The sequence below is a fragment of the Merops nubicus genome, unplaced genomic scaffold (genome assembly GCF_000691845.1).
Source record: "Merops nubicus isolate BGI_N331 unplaced genomic scaffold, ASM69184v1 scaffold11385, whole genome shotgun sequence".
Classification (NCBI taxonomy): domain Eukaryota; kingdom Metazoa; phylum Chordata; class Aves; order Coraciiformes; family Meropidae; genus Merops; species Merops nubicus.
In genome coordinates this window covers 19,338-33,969 of record NW_008610283.1, presented here as the reverse complement: position 1 = coordinate 33,969, position 14,632 = coordinate 19,338, and the positions used below count along the sequence as shown (strand labels likewise).

The following is a 14,632-nucleotide window of genomic DNA, read 5'->3' as shown; positions in this document are numbered from 1 at the left end:
ATAGCTGGGATTACAGGAAGAAAAAAGCCCATTCCTGACTATTGTGTCCTTAGCAGGACCTTCAGTCTCAGGGTGCTGTATTCCCCATTTCCTCCTAGCTGACCCTGGGCTGATCTATACCACCCAGAGCCACTTTCAGCAGAAGCACTCTCTGTGGGTGTCTATATTAATATGGCACAGCATGAGGAGAGCAGAGGAAGATGAGCAAAACTCTATTTTATCGCTCAGGACCACTCAATGAGAGGTAAGAGGCTGCATGAGGGAAAAACAGCCTCTCCAGGGGACAGACCAAAAGGCAGACTCACCGTATCTCCTATTTTAAGATCCCCACACTTCCTGAGCCCAGGATAGGACAATCCATCCTGACATGTGGCAGTGAAGGTCAAGCCAATGTCCTCAGGGCTGTCCCAGACTGTGAGCTCCACCTTGGACCGAATGCTCTAGAAACACAACAAGAAAGCAAACTGTCAAGTTCCCAAAGGCAGGTGGGTTTCTGCTGTTTTAGTCTCTCCTCCCGATGTTTCCAGACATCTCTGCATCTGTATGAAAAAAAAATCACCCCTGCACACACTGACATTTGGGGTTGACTTAACCATCTCAGGAGAATTCTGATGAACACAAACAGGCTCACAGGGAGCTGACCTACAACTCCTGCAGGTGGCCTATGTCCTCTAGGACGAGTGTGATGACCACTGGAGCCAGCACTGAAAAGATATGGATATGTGAGAAAGGAAAAAAATTCTTGATCACAAATGGAACATCTGTGAGCCAAAGGTCAGAGCCTTGTGCACCTCTTCATCCCCACAAACCACCCCCTTAGCAAAGTGCAAAGCCTGATCCTCCACTGGCCATCATCCTATGACGTCCGTCATACAGCACAGAGAAGGTGTAAAACGGCACTAACTCCATCCTGCTTTCTTGATTCCACCCAGCTGCTGAAAAATACACATTTTCCTTCCTAGGAAAAAACAAAAACAACCAAACAAAAAGTACCCTTTCGGATGCATCAGCTGGAAATACTACCAGGGGAAGAAATAAAAGAAAAATCTTTTTCTTTGTAAAATTTTTCAAAAATGAAAAACATTTTCCATCAACAAGGTTTTGTTCTCCTTCTACCCCCTTTATTCTTCTCATCTCTCCGCCCTGCTGCACCCACAGACTTTTTAAGTCAAAACAAAATGAAGTTTATAAGTGTTAAGTCAGAGTAAGGTTGTTTTGTTTAATACTTCCAATGGCTGGAACAGATTTTTTTAGGAGTGATGTCCAAAAACAACAAAGGTTTTCAAAATAGAGATTTTTACACAAATACAATTATTTTCCAAAGCTAGCCTGCAGCTCTGTCCCTCTCCCCCTTTTCCCCAACGCTATCCCCAACCCACAACGTGGCCAGATGCAGGAAAAGTGCTAATTCAGACCTCTTGCCAGTCCCTGTGATAACAAAACCAGAGTTCACACGCCAGCAAAGAGCTAACATTTTTGGAAACAGGCAGGAAATAAGTGAGTTTTGGCTTGGTGATTCTAAACAGCCCTTGAGGAAAGAAAGGAACATTTCCCATCTCTCTGCTATAACAGAGGAGCCGTTCACGGGGTGGCAATGTAGAGCATCCCTTGGCTGCAGGCTGACCACCACACATGGTGGTTAAGCTGAACATACTGCTCTGCCCAAAATCATCCTGTAGGCATCGGCTGCCTGATAACGCCTGCTCATCTTCCTGCTCAGAGCATCTCTTCTGGGACATGGCAGCAGACAGGCCACCAGGCCAGCATTTGGTATGACCTTGCATGGGTCCTTCCTATGTTCTTACACAGATGTCAAGGTTTCTTATTTGCCCTATATGGTAATGCAATTAGCTTAATTGTAATGCTATTATTATTAGCCACTTTGTGCCGTTTCACAGCAATACCTCCTCACAGCACCACTACCACCGCTAAGGGCTACTGCAGGCTTTGCTGCTGTCTTATTTGGGGGCTCCCAAGCCTCCTGCAACTTCAGGGACAAGCGTGGGATGCTGGAGGGACCTAGAGGAAGAACCTGGCCTGAGGTGGAGCAATATCTCTGCCCAAAGTAAAGCTGTTTGCTATATCCCTAGGAAAACTCAAAAGGCTGGATCATTTCAGTGTAAAAACAAGGAAATCCTGATCTGGCAGCAGCTTTGGGGATGGCTGATGTGAAGGCCACCTGCCACGGGAAAATCATGGGTGGTGTAATGAGAAACACATCCAAGACTTGCCGGGATTTGGTTTAAGAAAGCAGTTTTAAAAACAGCGTTCCATTTGCTCCTTTCAGTCCAAACCCAGCTGGCACGGCTGGGCAGAAACCCCCTGGTGATGTCCCAGCCCAGGCACAGCCCCCCCTGGAGCCTTTCCACCTCCCAGGTGTGTCAAGATTTGGAAGAAGGGTTTTTTTCTTAGTGAGGGTAGGGAGAAAAAGCAGCCCTCCTCTTTTGCTTCACACCCTGTGGGATGAAGGACAGGTGACAGTACATCAGGTGGTGGAAAATGGGAGATGGAAGGTGAAGAGATGGGTGAAAGGGATCTTGGGGATAATGTAAGCCCTGAGCAAGTCTGATGGACACACTGGTGGAGACAAGCAGAAGAGAGAGTATCAGAGACAGTCCAGCACTGAAGGGGATGCGCTGAGCCCAGGCCCGAGCAGCAGCCACTGCCACTCCACAGGAGAAGATGGTTCCTGCTGCATGTGAAGGGTTTCTCCAGGCTCAGAGTTTCCTTTCCATGAGGAATAAAAAAATGTTCACTCCCCCTTGGGAAACAGAAATTTTAGCCTTCTCCCTCAGTGAGAATTTCCTCCTCCATTTCAGGAAAAAAAACAAAGCTACCAAGAGGACACGGGCTGGGTGGGTGCCAGGTTTCCTGCAGCCCCAGGCTGCCCACAGCACAGGCAGGAGCTGCCAGCTCCCACCAGCATGACCAAGGGTCCTAGCCCACACCCACCACCAGCTGAACAGACAAGAAACCAGCCCTGGTCTCAGCAGCAGATCACCCCACACAGCTCTTTCTGTGGGGCACCTTGACCTCAGCATCCTTGTGCTTTCCAGCCAGCTGCACTGGAAAGCTCACAAGCAAAGAGGAGGGAGCAGGGGTGGGTGCATCAGATCCCCAGTGGTTTTTATCAGCTTCTATCTATCTGCAAAGGCTCGAGGGGTGATGGAGGTATGCATGTTACAGCTGACAATCTGAGGCAAAGAGAGCTTTTTCATGGGATGGTGCTGAGACTACACGCAAAGACAACGTGGAGAGAACGTTCATTTCCTTCTGCCCAGTGAAGCATCTTAGCCATAAGTCCTCAAGGGGACAAACTGAGACAACTGGGCTTTTGTTCTGCAGTGTCTCCAGGGCCCCATTAGCAGCATTAGCTGCTCACTGCTGCTCCTCAGAGGGTGAAGCTTTGGGAAGGACTCTTCCCAAGGGCATAACCAAAAGTTGCTTTAATTGGAGGGAGCTGTGGGGAAGCAAAGGTGAATGTTACAGGTCATGTAACCTACATGAGGTCCTACGTGACCTCTGACAGTGTAAACTCCTCCAAAGAAGCCCTTCCTCGCTCCCTGGCACTAATGAGCATAGTTCCAAGAAGACCTTGCAGCCATTAGAAGCTGTGTTCACAGGTCCCACGCATGAATAACCCTACCTGAAGGCTGACTCATTATGAGGCCAGATCTCCATGCCCAGCACCAAAACAGCAATATCCATCCAGCAGCACAAAGTGCTGACCCATTAGAATTCAGGGGGAACTGTCAAAAGAAATGTTGACAGCTGACTACCCAACAAGCATGCAATTTAGCTGCTTCTAATTGATCTGCTCCCTTGATCTCCATGGAGATGGATAATATCAGGTCAGCAGTACAACTGCAGGTCCTTTGTTGACATCCATGGTCCCCGTTGCAGCAGGGCAGGCTGCACTGGCAACACCACATAGGCAGGGCTCCTTTGGGACCCAAAAGACTTGGTGATGGTCATGGGGCACTAAGGATCAACTTGTGCTGCACAGAGACCAACACAAGGATGTGACCTTAGCTGGAGCCTGGTCATGTCCTTAGGAGCAAAGAAATAATCTATTTTATCTACTGGTACTGTGGTCTGAGAGAGAATTATTTTAAATTTGGGCTGTATTTTGAGGGTGATTCTGCACACAGGACATGGTGTGAAACCTCTACTGTGCCACAGGCTCCTTTGGGTATCCCCATGTCCTTTCTCCACCTCACACACCTCATTTCCCTCCCCAGGGTGGACGCCCCAGCTCTGGCAGTGTGCAGAGGACTGGGGAGGGAGGTGGCCAAGTTGGGTGGAGCACGCAGGGGAGAGGTGCGCTGGCTGAGCTCTTGGCACTTCTCATGACAGCAGCTGCAGCATCAAAATGCACTTACATTGTAGGCCTTGACAATCAGCTCAATGATATTCTTGGAGTCTTTGTGCAAAATCTCCACTGTTGTCCCAGGAATCAAGGCGGTGAAGTTCTTAAAAAAAAAAAAAAAATCAAAGAAAATGCTGAGAGGCAGAAAGGAAAGCAGAGGGTGACGAGGGACCGACCCAGCACCAGGGACACCAGCCACACATCCTGTCCCAGCATCCCGTGGTGTACATGGCATGGTACATGGCTTGGCTCCCACAGGCAGCACGTCAACTGCTAAACAAATGCTCACGGCCATGGGACGGGGACTAGCGGCCCCAGGTCTGCTGCTGGAGGGGGCAGGACTCGGGCACTGTGCACTGGTGAGAGGCAGCACGTGTGGCAGGGAGATGCAGCAGTCCTGTCCCACCAGCACCCCTGGGAGAGGGGGTGGAGGCTGAGCTCACCCCTCCTGCTCTCCGGGGGCGAGCAGCAGCATCACCACCCTAGCAATGTACTTGCTTGTTGTTTTTGCTTGAGCCTCGAGAGCTGGAGCAGAGGTTTCCAAAAGCAGCCCCACCTGAAACACCTCCCCTGCATCTGCAGGAGCAAAGCCCCGTGGGGCAGCTGCAGACACAGGCGGGCCCTTGTGCCTCGGGTCACCTTCTCCTGGCAGAGGCGAGAGGGGGGATGGTGAGGGAGCTCAGACCGTATGTGGTGTGTCGGGGCCCTAGACTCCGGGATGGAAAATCACAGCTGGGCAGAAGCCCTGCACACAGTTAGGTAATGGGATTAAGTCACTGCACAATGGGCTGAGCAGGTTTCTGCTCTCTCATACGCTGCATGGCTGGCAGCCAACTGAACCTCAAGATTAAGCTGGAGTCTATTTTAGGTGCTCTCATGCTCACCAACATATACATCTGTTTGCTCTAAAAAGCTGTAGTGCTTTCGCTGGCAGGACCGGTGGGGAGGGATGGTGGGCTGAGCCTCGCCTGCCTGCATCTGCCTGCCCCACGTGGTCCTGCACACGCATGCTCACGGCTGCACACACCACGTGAGCTTGCAGTTGTCTCCACACCACAGTGCCAACATGAAGATTTTTTTAAGAGGCATTTAAATCTCCTCCCAGCCCAGGTGGCTCAGTGGCATTTACCTTGTACAGGACATAATGACTTTTTGTAACGGCGAAAATCAGATGGATGTTGTTTTCAGCCAGTTTCTCCCCAAGAAGCGCCAAGGAAGGATAATCCTAGGGGCACAAAAAGGGCATAAAGTCTAATGGGTAACACAGAAATGAAGACTAATCTCATAGAATCATTTCGGTGGAAAAAAACCTTTAAGATCATTGAGTCCAACCATTAACCTAACACTACCATTAGTAGTGTTTAACTACTATTAACTATTATAGTGTTTAATCACCATTAATCCATATCCCTAAGCACCTCATCTACACCTCTGTTTAATACCTCCAGGGATGGTGACTCCACCATTTCCCTTGGCAGTCTGTCCCAGTGCTTGATAATCCCTTCAATAAAGTTTTTCCTAATATCCAACCTAAACTTCCCCTGGTGCAGCTTGAAGCCATTTCCTCTTGTCCTATCACTTGTTCCTTGGGAGAAGAGACCAATCCCCACCTCTCACTTCTCTTCTCCTCCCATCATCAGAATTTGTTCCAGAAACATGGCATGCTTTATTGTGGGATGAAGTCCCTGATGTACCAGCACAATCCCAGATGAAACAGTAGAATTTCTGTCATCCCTTAAATATTTCTGCAGCACTTTTCCTTCGAATATATGACTAACAACACCAGTAGCTGCAGCAACACCTGAAACACTGGATTTCTTTCCTTCCTGTTTCTGCTTTGCCATCAGCAGACACATGTGTGTAACAGGCTGGCTGCTGTCTCCAGGGATGTGAGGCAGGGAGATCTAGAACTGCAGTAACTGGGAATATATGAATTTTCCTTCCAAAGCGAAAGCACCCATTGCCTGCTCTTTCTGCATACCGGAACCATGAAGAGATTATAATGAGCTCTTTAATTCTGCAGACTGCCCAGACAAAGAGGATGGCAGGAAGATACTGCTCTAGCTACCCATAAGTCACAAAATAATGAACCAGGACTCACTTTCAAGAGACCAGCCTGAGTGTAAAGTCCCAGGCTGCTTCTGAAGTGCTGTCCTTGGGAAAAACCACCTCGTTTACTGGCAGACTGGAAAGCTAATTGAGAGCCTCCATGACTTAAACATGGAAACACCAGGCAGCACCCCCACACCAGCTTCCCAACACAACCCCGTGTCAGTATGGGGGTTGTACTTCAGCATGCAGATGCTTGCTAGGACTACATATGTGGGTGGAAAGAGGCTTTCTCCAAGGATCCTGGCTTCCATCCAGGAACCCTTGTGAGGTAACATCCACGGAGGAACAAGAATCATAAGTAGGGCTTGTGATCTGCTAAATAAAGTACCCTTCTGCAGAAGGATGTGATAACGAGGCAGCAGGAAAGTGCTTGTTCACCCCAGAAATTTCCTCCACTGAGTTTAATTTTTTTTAGAAAAGGGGTAGATTTTTCTGTTTATTACTAAGACTTAAGTTAGTGCCATGCTCAAAGTCTATGAATAAGAGGAGTGACCTGTTGTGCTTGCTAGTGTAGCTGTACCAAGGCAAACTCGGCCTCCCCAAGGAGAAGCTGACAGTCCACTCAACATTTTAGAAAAGGGATGATGTATTTTCTGTTTCCTCCACGCTTTGCAGGCAAAATGTGATGCTGTTCAGGATACCAAATTACTTTTCCTTCCCTTGCAATGAGCCCCAAAGGAACTCGCTAAGCTCCTAACTTGTTTTTGAGCATCACAGAAACATTCGCTGTGGGGGATGCCCAAGGGGAACCACAAATTTTATTTCTGAACTGCAGCAGCAGGTGAAACGATGCTGGTTAGGGAGTGCATCTGCCAAAGGCTGCTGGAGTTGGAAGTGGCTGTCCTCCAAAGAGGTTCACCAACACTCTGAGGGCTCCAAGGGCTGGGCCCCCACATGCCTCCTCACCAGCTGGCTGGATGCGCTGTACTCGTTGGCTTCATTCAGGTGACACTGGCCATCATGGGGCTGCACCAGCCCACCCAGCTTGCCATCCAGGGCTATGTGGGGCACGTCATCTGTTGTGAAGACCAGCAGGTGAGACGCCTCCTTACGCCAACCGATCTTCTCCTGGGGGAAAACAAACCTGTGAGACAGCTGGTCTGCCCCTGCCAAGCCCACGCTTTGCCCCGTGCCCTGCACATGGGCCCAGCCACGTGCCTGTCCAGCAGCAGACTCATTAGCACTAATCAGAAGAGCATACTGCCCCTGCCCACCCATTCCTGGCAAGAAAACAAAATGTCAGGGGCCCATCTAGTGCTTCTCAATATCTCCTTCCAATGCACTTACTTAAAAAGGCATAGGGAAGTATGTGGACAGTCCACCAGACCTTCTCTACCCAGATCCAAGAATAAGAATTTCAGCTGCTTTTATAGCCAAAGCAGACCTGCCAAATTCCTCCACACATGCTTAATCTGACTTTGTTTCCTCAGCTTTGTGGAGTGGGCAAGGCAACAGCGAGAGCTGCAATGTCCCTGCTCAGCCGTTCCATCACCACCCCCTTGTAACAGGCTGTGTCTGCACCGTGACACACACCGAGGTCCCTCCGGAGCACCCATGTGCAGGCACAGGCACTCGGGGCAAGGACCACATCTTATCACCATCTTTGCATGGAGAGAGACGCAGGGATAGCTTTATTTCCAAATAAGGGAATAACATCTAGTGGATAAATGTTTCTCTCCCATGGATCTTCCCCAGATTCCTGGCTTTGCGTTGGCCCAAGAAGCAGAAATGTGTCTACACCAGCACACCAAAGCTGTTTGTTGCAATGGTAGTAGAGGGAAGCAGAGAAGCCCAAAGGAAATTTTTGGAAACCATATTGCTGCAGCACACTTCCCTGTGCTCACTGGCTGCTCCCACTGTCAGCTCATGCCAAGCCAGGTGGTCCAAGGTCCTTCCTGCCAACCATGGCAGGGAGATTTCTGTCACAGCAGAGACTGGAGCCAGAAAGCCCAATCTCCCAGAGCTTCCCCTCAGGCCAGCCACCCTGCAGCCCCACACCTTATGTCCTCACTCCCATCCAGCATCCCTCTCCCTCCAGCCCCCAGCTCGGAACAACAGAGTGCACATCTCTTGGGGAACGGATGAAGGAAAAGCTGGGAAAAGCTTCCTGATGAGAACACGGTGGCAGAGGAATATAACCAGCTCCTCCAGAGCTCAGCTTACGTAGCAAAATCTGAACTCTGCCTTGCTTTACAGTAAGATGGCAGCTGTATAAATTCTGGCTGAGCTGATTTTCCCATTGCAAACCTCCTGTGCAGTGCTTTTGGGCTGGGAGTCAGAAGGGTGTTGATAACACCCATGTTGTGACTACTGCTGAGCAGTGCTTGCACAGCACCAAGGCTCTTTCTAACATACCCCCCACAGTGGGATGGGGGCACAGGGGCTTGGGGGGAACATAACCAGGATAGCTGACCTAAACTGACCAAAGGGATGTTCCATACCACATGACATCAGCTCAACTATAAAGCTGGTACAAAGGAGAAGGAGGAGGGGGAGCTACTTGTCGGTCCTCCAGAGCAACCTCTACAAATTTTGGAGCCCTGCTTTCCAGGAAGGGGCCAGACATCACCTGCTGATGGGAAGTAGAGAATAAATCTTTGGTTTTTTTCCCTTTGCTTCCACACACAGCACTGCTTGGCTTTTGCTTTCCAATTAAACTGCCCTTGTTTTTACCCACAAGGGGTTTGTCCCTTTCGCTCTGTGGAGGAAGGAAAGGGGGAGGATAATAGAGTGGCTTGGTGGGCATCTCTTGCTCAGCCAGGGTTAACCCACCACACTAGCCCACAGACTGCCTCAGCCTGGCTGCAAAGACACTTCTATGGAAAAGGCTGGCATGGGCAGGGCAAGAGGGCAGAGCAGCAGGAAGATGTGGAACCATGGCTGCCAGCCCAACATTCGCCTGCAAGCCTGAGTCACAGCCCAAAGCCTCCTCATCTTTCCAGTAAATAGAACTCTTGCTTCAGGAACGCTAGTCTAGAGCAGATTTCTTTTTCCTTCCTATTGCAGAAGGTGTTTTTAATTTAATGGCATTTTAAAGACCCACACAATGCAAATAAGGCCATAGGAAGAAATCTTTGGCAACATGCACCCTTCTCCATGTACCAGCACATTATGGTCCACCTCAGAATGCAAGGAGGACGTTTTTACTCTGGAAGCTTGAGTCATTTCACTGAAGTGACCCCACTGGACAAAAGGCAAGATTTTCATGCTAAAATGTATTTTGTTAAGAACTTACCCAAAAGTGGTTATGACTAACAATGCATGAGGTAGTTCTTGGTCTCCTCAGCCACCAGACAGAAGCCCATCCAGTTCACTTTTCTTTGCCTATCCAAAGCTTCTATTTTTTAATTTATTTTTTTTAAATGATTGAGACTGAGAAACTCCCAAAGAGATTAGAAAGATTAATCTGAGTTTCACTTCCTTAGAAATGTGCTGTGCACAAAGAAACCGAGCTGCATCCAGCAGCAGTTATGAAGCCACCTCAGGGGTGATGCTTCTGTTCACCTGCCTGCTAAGCCCACCTTTAAACCAAGGGCTAAGCATCCCTTTGAAGACAAACTCTCCATGTCTCCAACACACACTTTCCCATATAAACAACATCAGAAATGCTTTGGTTGCTCAGTTCAGGAACTCATTTCCAAAAAGCAATGAGCACCCACAGCATCAGTGCCAGTATCCAGACACCGAGAACACTTGATGCCTCAGAGCATGGGGCCAGGGTATCTCAGGTGGGGTGGCTGAGCTGGTGCTGGTGCCACACTGAAAGAGCTGGAGCTATGGGAAAAGCTCCTGGAGAGACCAGCATGCCAAGGAGCTGCTGCATCTCACACTGCCTCTGCCAGCGGCTTCGAGGCGCTGGAAAATCCAGCTCTTCAGCACAGTTTCCACCGCGGAGCCCAGAGCAGCACTCTGCTCCGTTTAAAACAAATAACCAAAGAGGCTTTCAGTTATTTTTACTGGACTGGGATTGTTGAATGAAAAAAATCTGCACTGACGCCTGCCCCTTCATCTGGTTTTTGATCCTCATGGGATAGGAAGGATTCTGAAAGCAGGGGTGGGACCTGACCCAAAGCAGAGCAAAGTGGGAAGATGTGCCTCTGCAGGACTGGGCACGCTACAGATCCTACTCCTGTGACCAGCTGCAGTGTCTCCCATACCCCAGAAGACCAGTTTCTCCCTCCTTACAGCCAACAGTGCTGGCAAAACTGCCACAGCTGTCTCAGCACAGCCCAGCTCTCCAAGTCCTATTGAAAAGCCTGCAGAACCCTGCATCAGTGTTTCCAAGCCTGAAATAATTATCTAAATTTCTATTTTGGGCACTGTATAAAAATGTTCAATTGCCAAGACATCAACTGCCAGGAGACACCCCTGGATTCATCACTATGTCTAAAACCCCACCAGTTTCTCAGTGTGTATTTTTTTTTGAAACAAAAATCAGATACAACTGCAAGACAAGTATGTCTTGGAGCTTAAAAGCCAAAACCTCCCTCATTTGATGTAGCACTGAAAAGCACCTCAGTGTCTCCCAGATGTCTTGGCTATCTTCATGTACCAGTATCTAGCAAGCACAAATCAAAATTATCTCAAGAGACACTTTATCGCCTAATCAGCATTATCTCCTTGCTGCATCTTAGTATATAAGATCTGAAGCTTATACGTACCACCAAGCCATATGATGCTTGCACTTAAAGAATGGCAGAAAACCAAAATACTGCAAATGGAAAATGTAATTACAGAAGGTTGATTAATATTCCTGGCTTACCATTTTAGCATCAGGATAAAGGCTTATTGTCTCTGGCTCTTTCATTGCCTCCAGACTAATATTTACCATATCTTCATCTTTCAGAAAGGAGCCAAGCCCTGGGCCTGCTCGTTAGTCTATATTAGCTGTACAAACTTTCCCCACTCCTTGGGTTGAAAATCAGGCCAAAAAAATGACTTGAGTATTACAGAGCTCTTAAGACAGCTCATGCTTGATATGAATTACAGTATAAAAATACTTAGTCAACAGAGTACGTATTGTTTCTGACACCTCAGAGCTTGAAGGGGAGGAGAAGAATGTCTCCTGGAGACTGTGGATTTGAAAAAGCGAGGGTCTGCCGTGCCATGACCAGCTCTCCCCAGGACATCACCCTTGATGCCACAAACTCTACTGCCAAGTACAAAGTACTTCATGGTCAACATGCTACATCACCCCCAAGGCAGGGGATGTCCTAAGGTCATAACTGCCCTAAATCTTGGGGTTTGAATACGGTAGAGAGGGTGACAGCTGGAAAAAGCTGGAGCATGCCAGTGAGAAGCAATGGGGTACCAGAGTAGTGATGAGGAAACCCACTCCAGAAGTCCCCAGGGTATGTGTACACTGCTCTCCCTTCACTGGGGGAAAATAGTTCCTGAGTTACTAGAAACTACTGTCTGTGCAGAGTTCAGTCCCCACAAGCCTTCACTCCTCACCGCTGGATGCCAAGCACCACTCGCTGCAGTAAAGAGCATCCTCACCAGAAACAGCACTGCACTGCCTCTCCGATACGTGCCAGCTGCACCCACCCTGATGGTGCTCAGCCCCACCACAGCCCACGTCCCTGACTGATCTGGGCCATCACGTGGCTGATGCAAGGGAAATGAATCACTAAGCTCCCATTCTGGCTGTGAGGTTCAGGAGGTCAATCAGCTGGCCTAAAATTTTGGCTATTCTAAGTCTGGAGGGACACAGCCTTTGCTGCTCTTGCCTGTGACCAACAGGCAGCTGCTCCACCCACAGCACGAGGCTGCCAAGGCAGCACAAGTCACTGTGCAGCCAGTTCTCCTGCCTCGCACACCAGCCCATGGACCTTCTTTCCCACACCTGAGCTCCAATCATTAAATAACTGCTGTGGCTGCAAAAATTCTTCTGTCATGACTTGTCACATCATGCCAAGAGCCATCCAAGTGCACACCTCACCTCTGCTCACTTTTCCTACAGGATGCTCAGTCCTGAATTTAGGCGATACCAGCATTTAAATTAATCTTCTGAATTTAGAAGGGACCAGGCTGTGTATTCAAGAATGACGGTCAAAGAAACTAATCCTTACTGACAGTTTGAGACTGGCACAAATGTGCAGGAAATATCTTGCAGGTGTCCTGCCTTCCACCAGCATCTCTAAAAATGAGCCCTTGTGATAGACACCACAGTATTTCTGCACAGCAGGGAAACGCTGCCCCATTTTTGCAATAATGTGGTGGAAGGGTCACACAGTGGGTAGCACGACTGCCATTGTAGTTGAATCACCATCCCACAATGTCTCTGTTCTAACCATGAAAGCCACCTCTCCATAGGGAGAAATACTTTATGCCCACACAAGCATTGGGAGCAGCACTGTAGTTGTGCCAACAACAATATCTGTCTCAGACTGGGAGAGGGAAGATGACTGTTGGGTGGCATCAGATCCAATGGGGCAGGTTCAGTCCTGCCAAGAGCACAAAGCATAAATGAAGCCAAGCCAACCCAAGCAAGGGAAGACCTGGCTTCCCACAAGCTTGCGTCCCATGCAGATGATGCCTATCTCTGAGCTCTCAAAATCGAGACTCAGAAGAAAACACATCCAACTGAAAGGACTACATAGGTCTGGAGCAAACAAAACCCAAACTGTATGTCAAGAGGGGAAAAAGTAACAGGAGACATCCCTGGCAAGCAGGGAAGCTCAGCCACATGGCAGAGGGGAGCAAACCTTCCTTCCCTGCCACACAAAGGGACATGGAGCAACCCACCTAATTGCTCCAGAAAGATGTTCAAGCAAAGATCTCCAAAACCCCTACGGACGTGGCTAACATGGCGCCAAGGTAATGAACTCTGTCTCTAATTACTGCTAACAGTTCCAGTTTTGCTGACAGAGGGAGAGCAGGCTATCATCACCCAGAGGTGGGATCATACAGCCCCTCCCCCCCCCAAAATGGGGCAGGTATGAGTAGTAGAAACCTGCTCCAACCCTCAATGTGGGTCAGTTGCTGCAAGATGTGTTTGACACACTTCAGAAATGCACTGAGCCAACCCACGGTGCTGCTGCACACAAGTGGATATGACTCTTAGAGGATTTTGTCCCAGGTGCTCAGGGATGAGCACCTACAAGTCTAACCATGTGACGAAATCTCAGCCTTAAATTTGCATCTGCAAAAGCTCTGTTATTACCCCTTTAAATTATAAAAAAAACTCCAATATTTTCTTCATTGCCTGTTCATGTATAAAGACACGTGAAAACAATAGCCTCTACTTTTCAAAGCATTTTTCATGGTTTCTGCAAGACAAAATGTAGTAGTTACTTCCAAGAAATAGCATACTGAAACTTTACCCTGGCCTGAGAACACAGGAGAAGAAACCTCCTTCTCTTTTGCATGGATTTAAAAGCCCAAAAACCAGAGCGACTCACCTTGCACACTGCAGCCTGCAAAATGGCATCGAAACCGCCCTCCGGAGCATCTCGGTTGCGGGAAACCTTCTGCTTCTGAACTTCTTCGTTGAAACGGTCGACTTTATCCGTTAGGGACAAGAGGTGGCGGAAGCCAAAGGAAGGGACACAGCTGGGGAACAGCTTGTAACTGCAGGAGGAACAGAGGTGTGGTCAGCTGGGAGGAACCACATCAGCAGCCAAGAGCTGCAGAAGCTCCCAGCTCTACCAGGTTGGGCTCCAAACTTCTGTTCAGAGGAATGAAATATTTCCACAAGGCTTCATGTTTTGGACACTTTAATTTCTGGCTGTTTATCTACAAAACTCTACAGTAGAGCCCTTTGTTTGCTTGTTTGTTTTCTCCCAGGGTCTTCAAGCAGCTGAAGTTTCCAGGCAAACTGAACGTGTAATTCAGTCTCTCCATGGAAGGTGTGACTGGAGACACCAAACACCAGCCCACCTTGGGCCATGCAGCTCTGCAGTTTCAGTACCCATAAAGCTGTTTTCATACTTTCCCCCTTTTTTTCAATACGCATTTTCACTGTCAGCCAGTTTTCTTGGCAGTACACGACACCTTGCACCCACTGCACGTCACCGGACAGTTGCCCAACAGCAGATGCAGTAACAGCTAACACCAACTCATCCATCCTCCCACTCTCCCAGCAAGCCAGTGAGTAAACACCATCGCTGCTTTTCAGAGCTCCAGTGGAGCAGAAAGGTAGGAGTGGCA

General features: G+C 48.7%; 1 protein-coding gene across 1 annotated transcript in view; it reads right to left on the bottom strand.

Annotated features, from left to right (window-relative positions):
• Positions 1-305: 305 nt before the first annotated feature.
• Positions 306-14,632, bottom strand: part of LOC103773494 (integrin beta-5-like) — a gene marked incomplete at both ends in the record, with an annotated part of 29,985 nt that continues 15,658 nt past the window's right edge. Inside the window, 5 exons of the mRNA XM_008940864.1 lie at positions 306-440; positions 4,383-4,472; positions 5,499-5,594; positions 7,388-7,549; positions 13,885-14,053. Coding sequence (XP_008939112.1) covers positions 306-440; positions 4,383-4,472; positions 5,499-5,594; positions 7,388-7,549; positions 13,885-14,053 — 652 coding nt within the window. The remainder of the gene's footprint in view (positions 441-4,382; positions 4,473-5,498; positions 5,595-7,387; positions 7,550-13,884; positions 14,054-14,632) is intronic.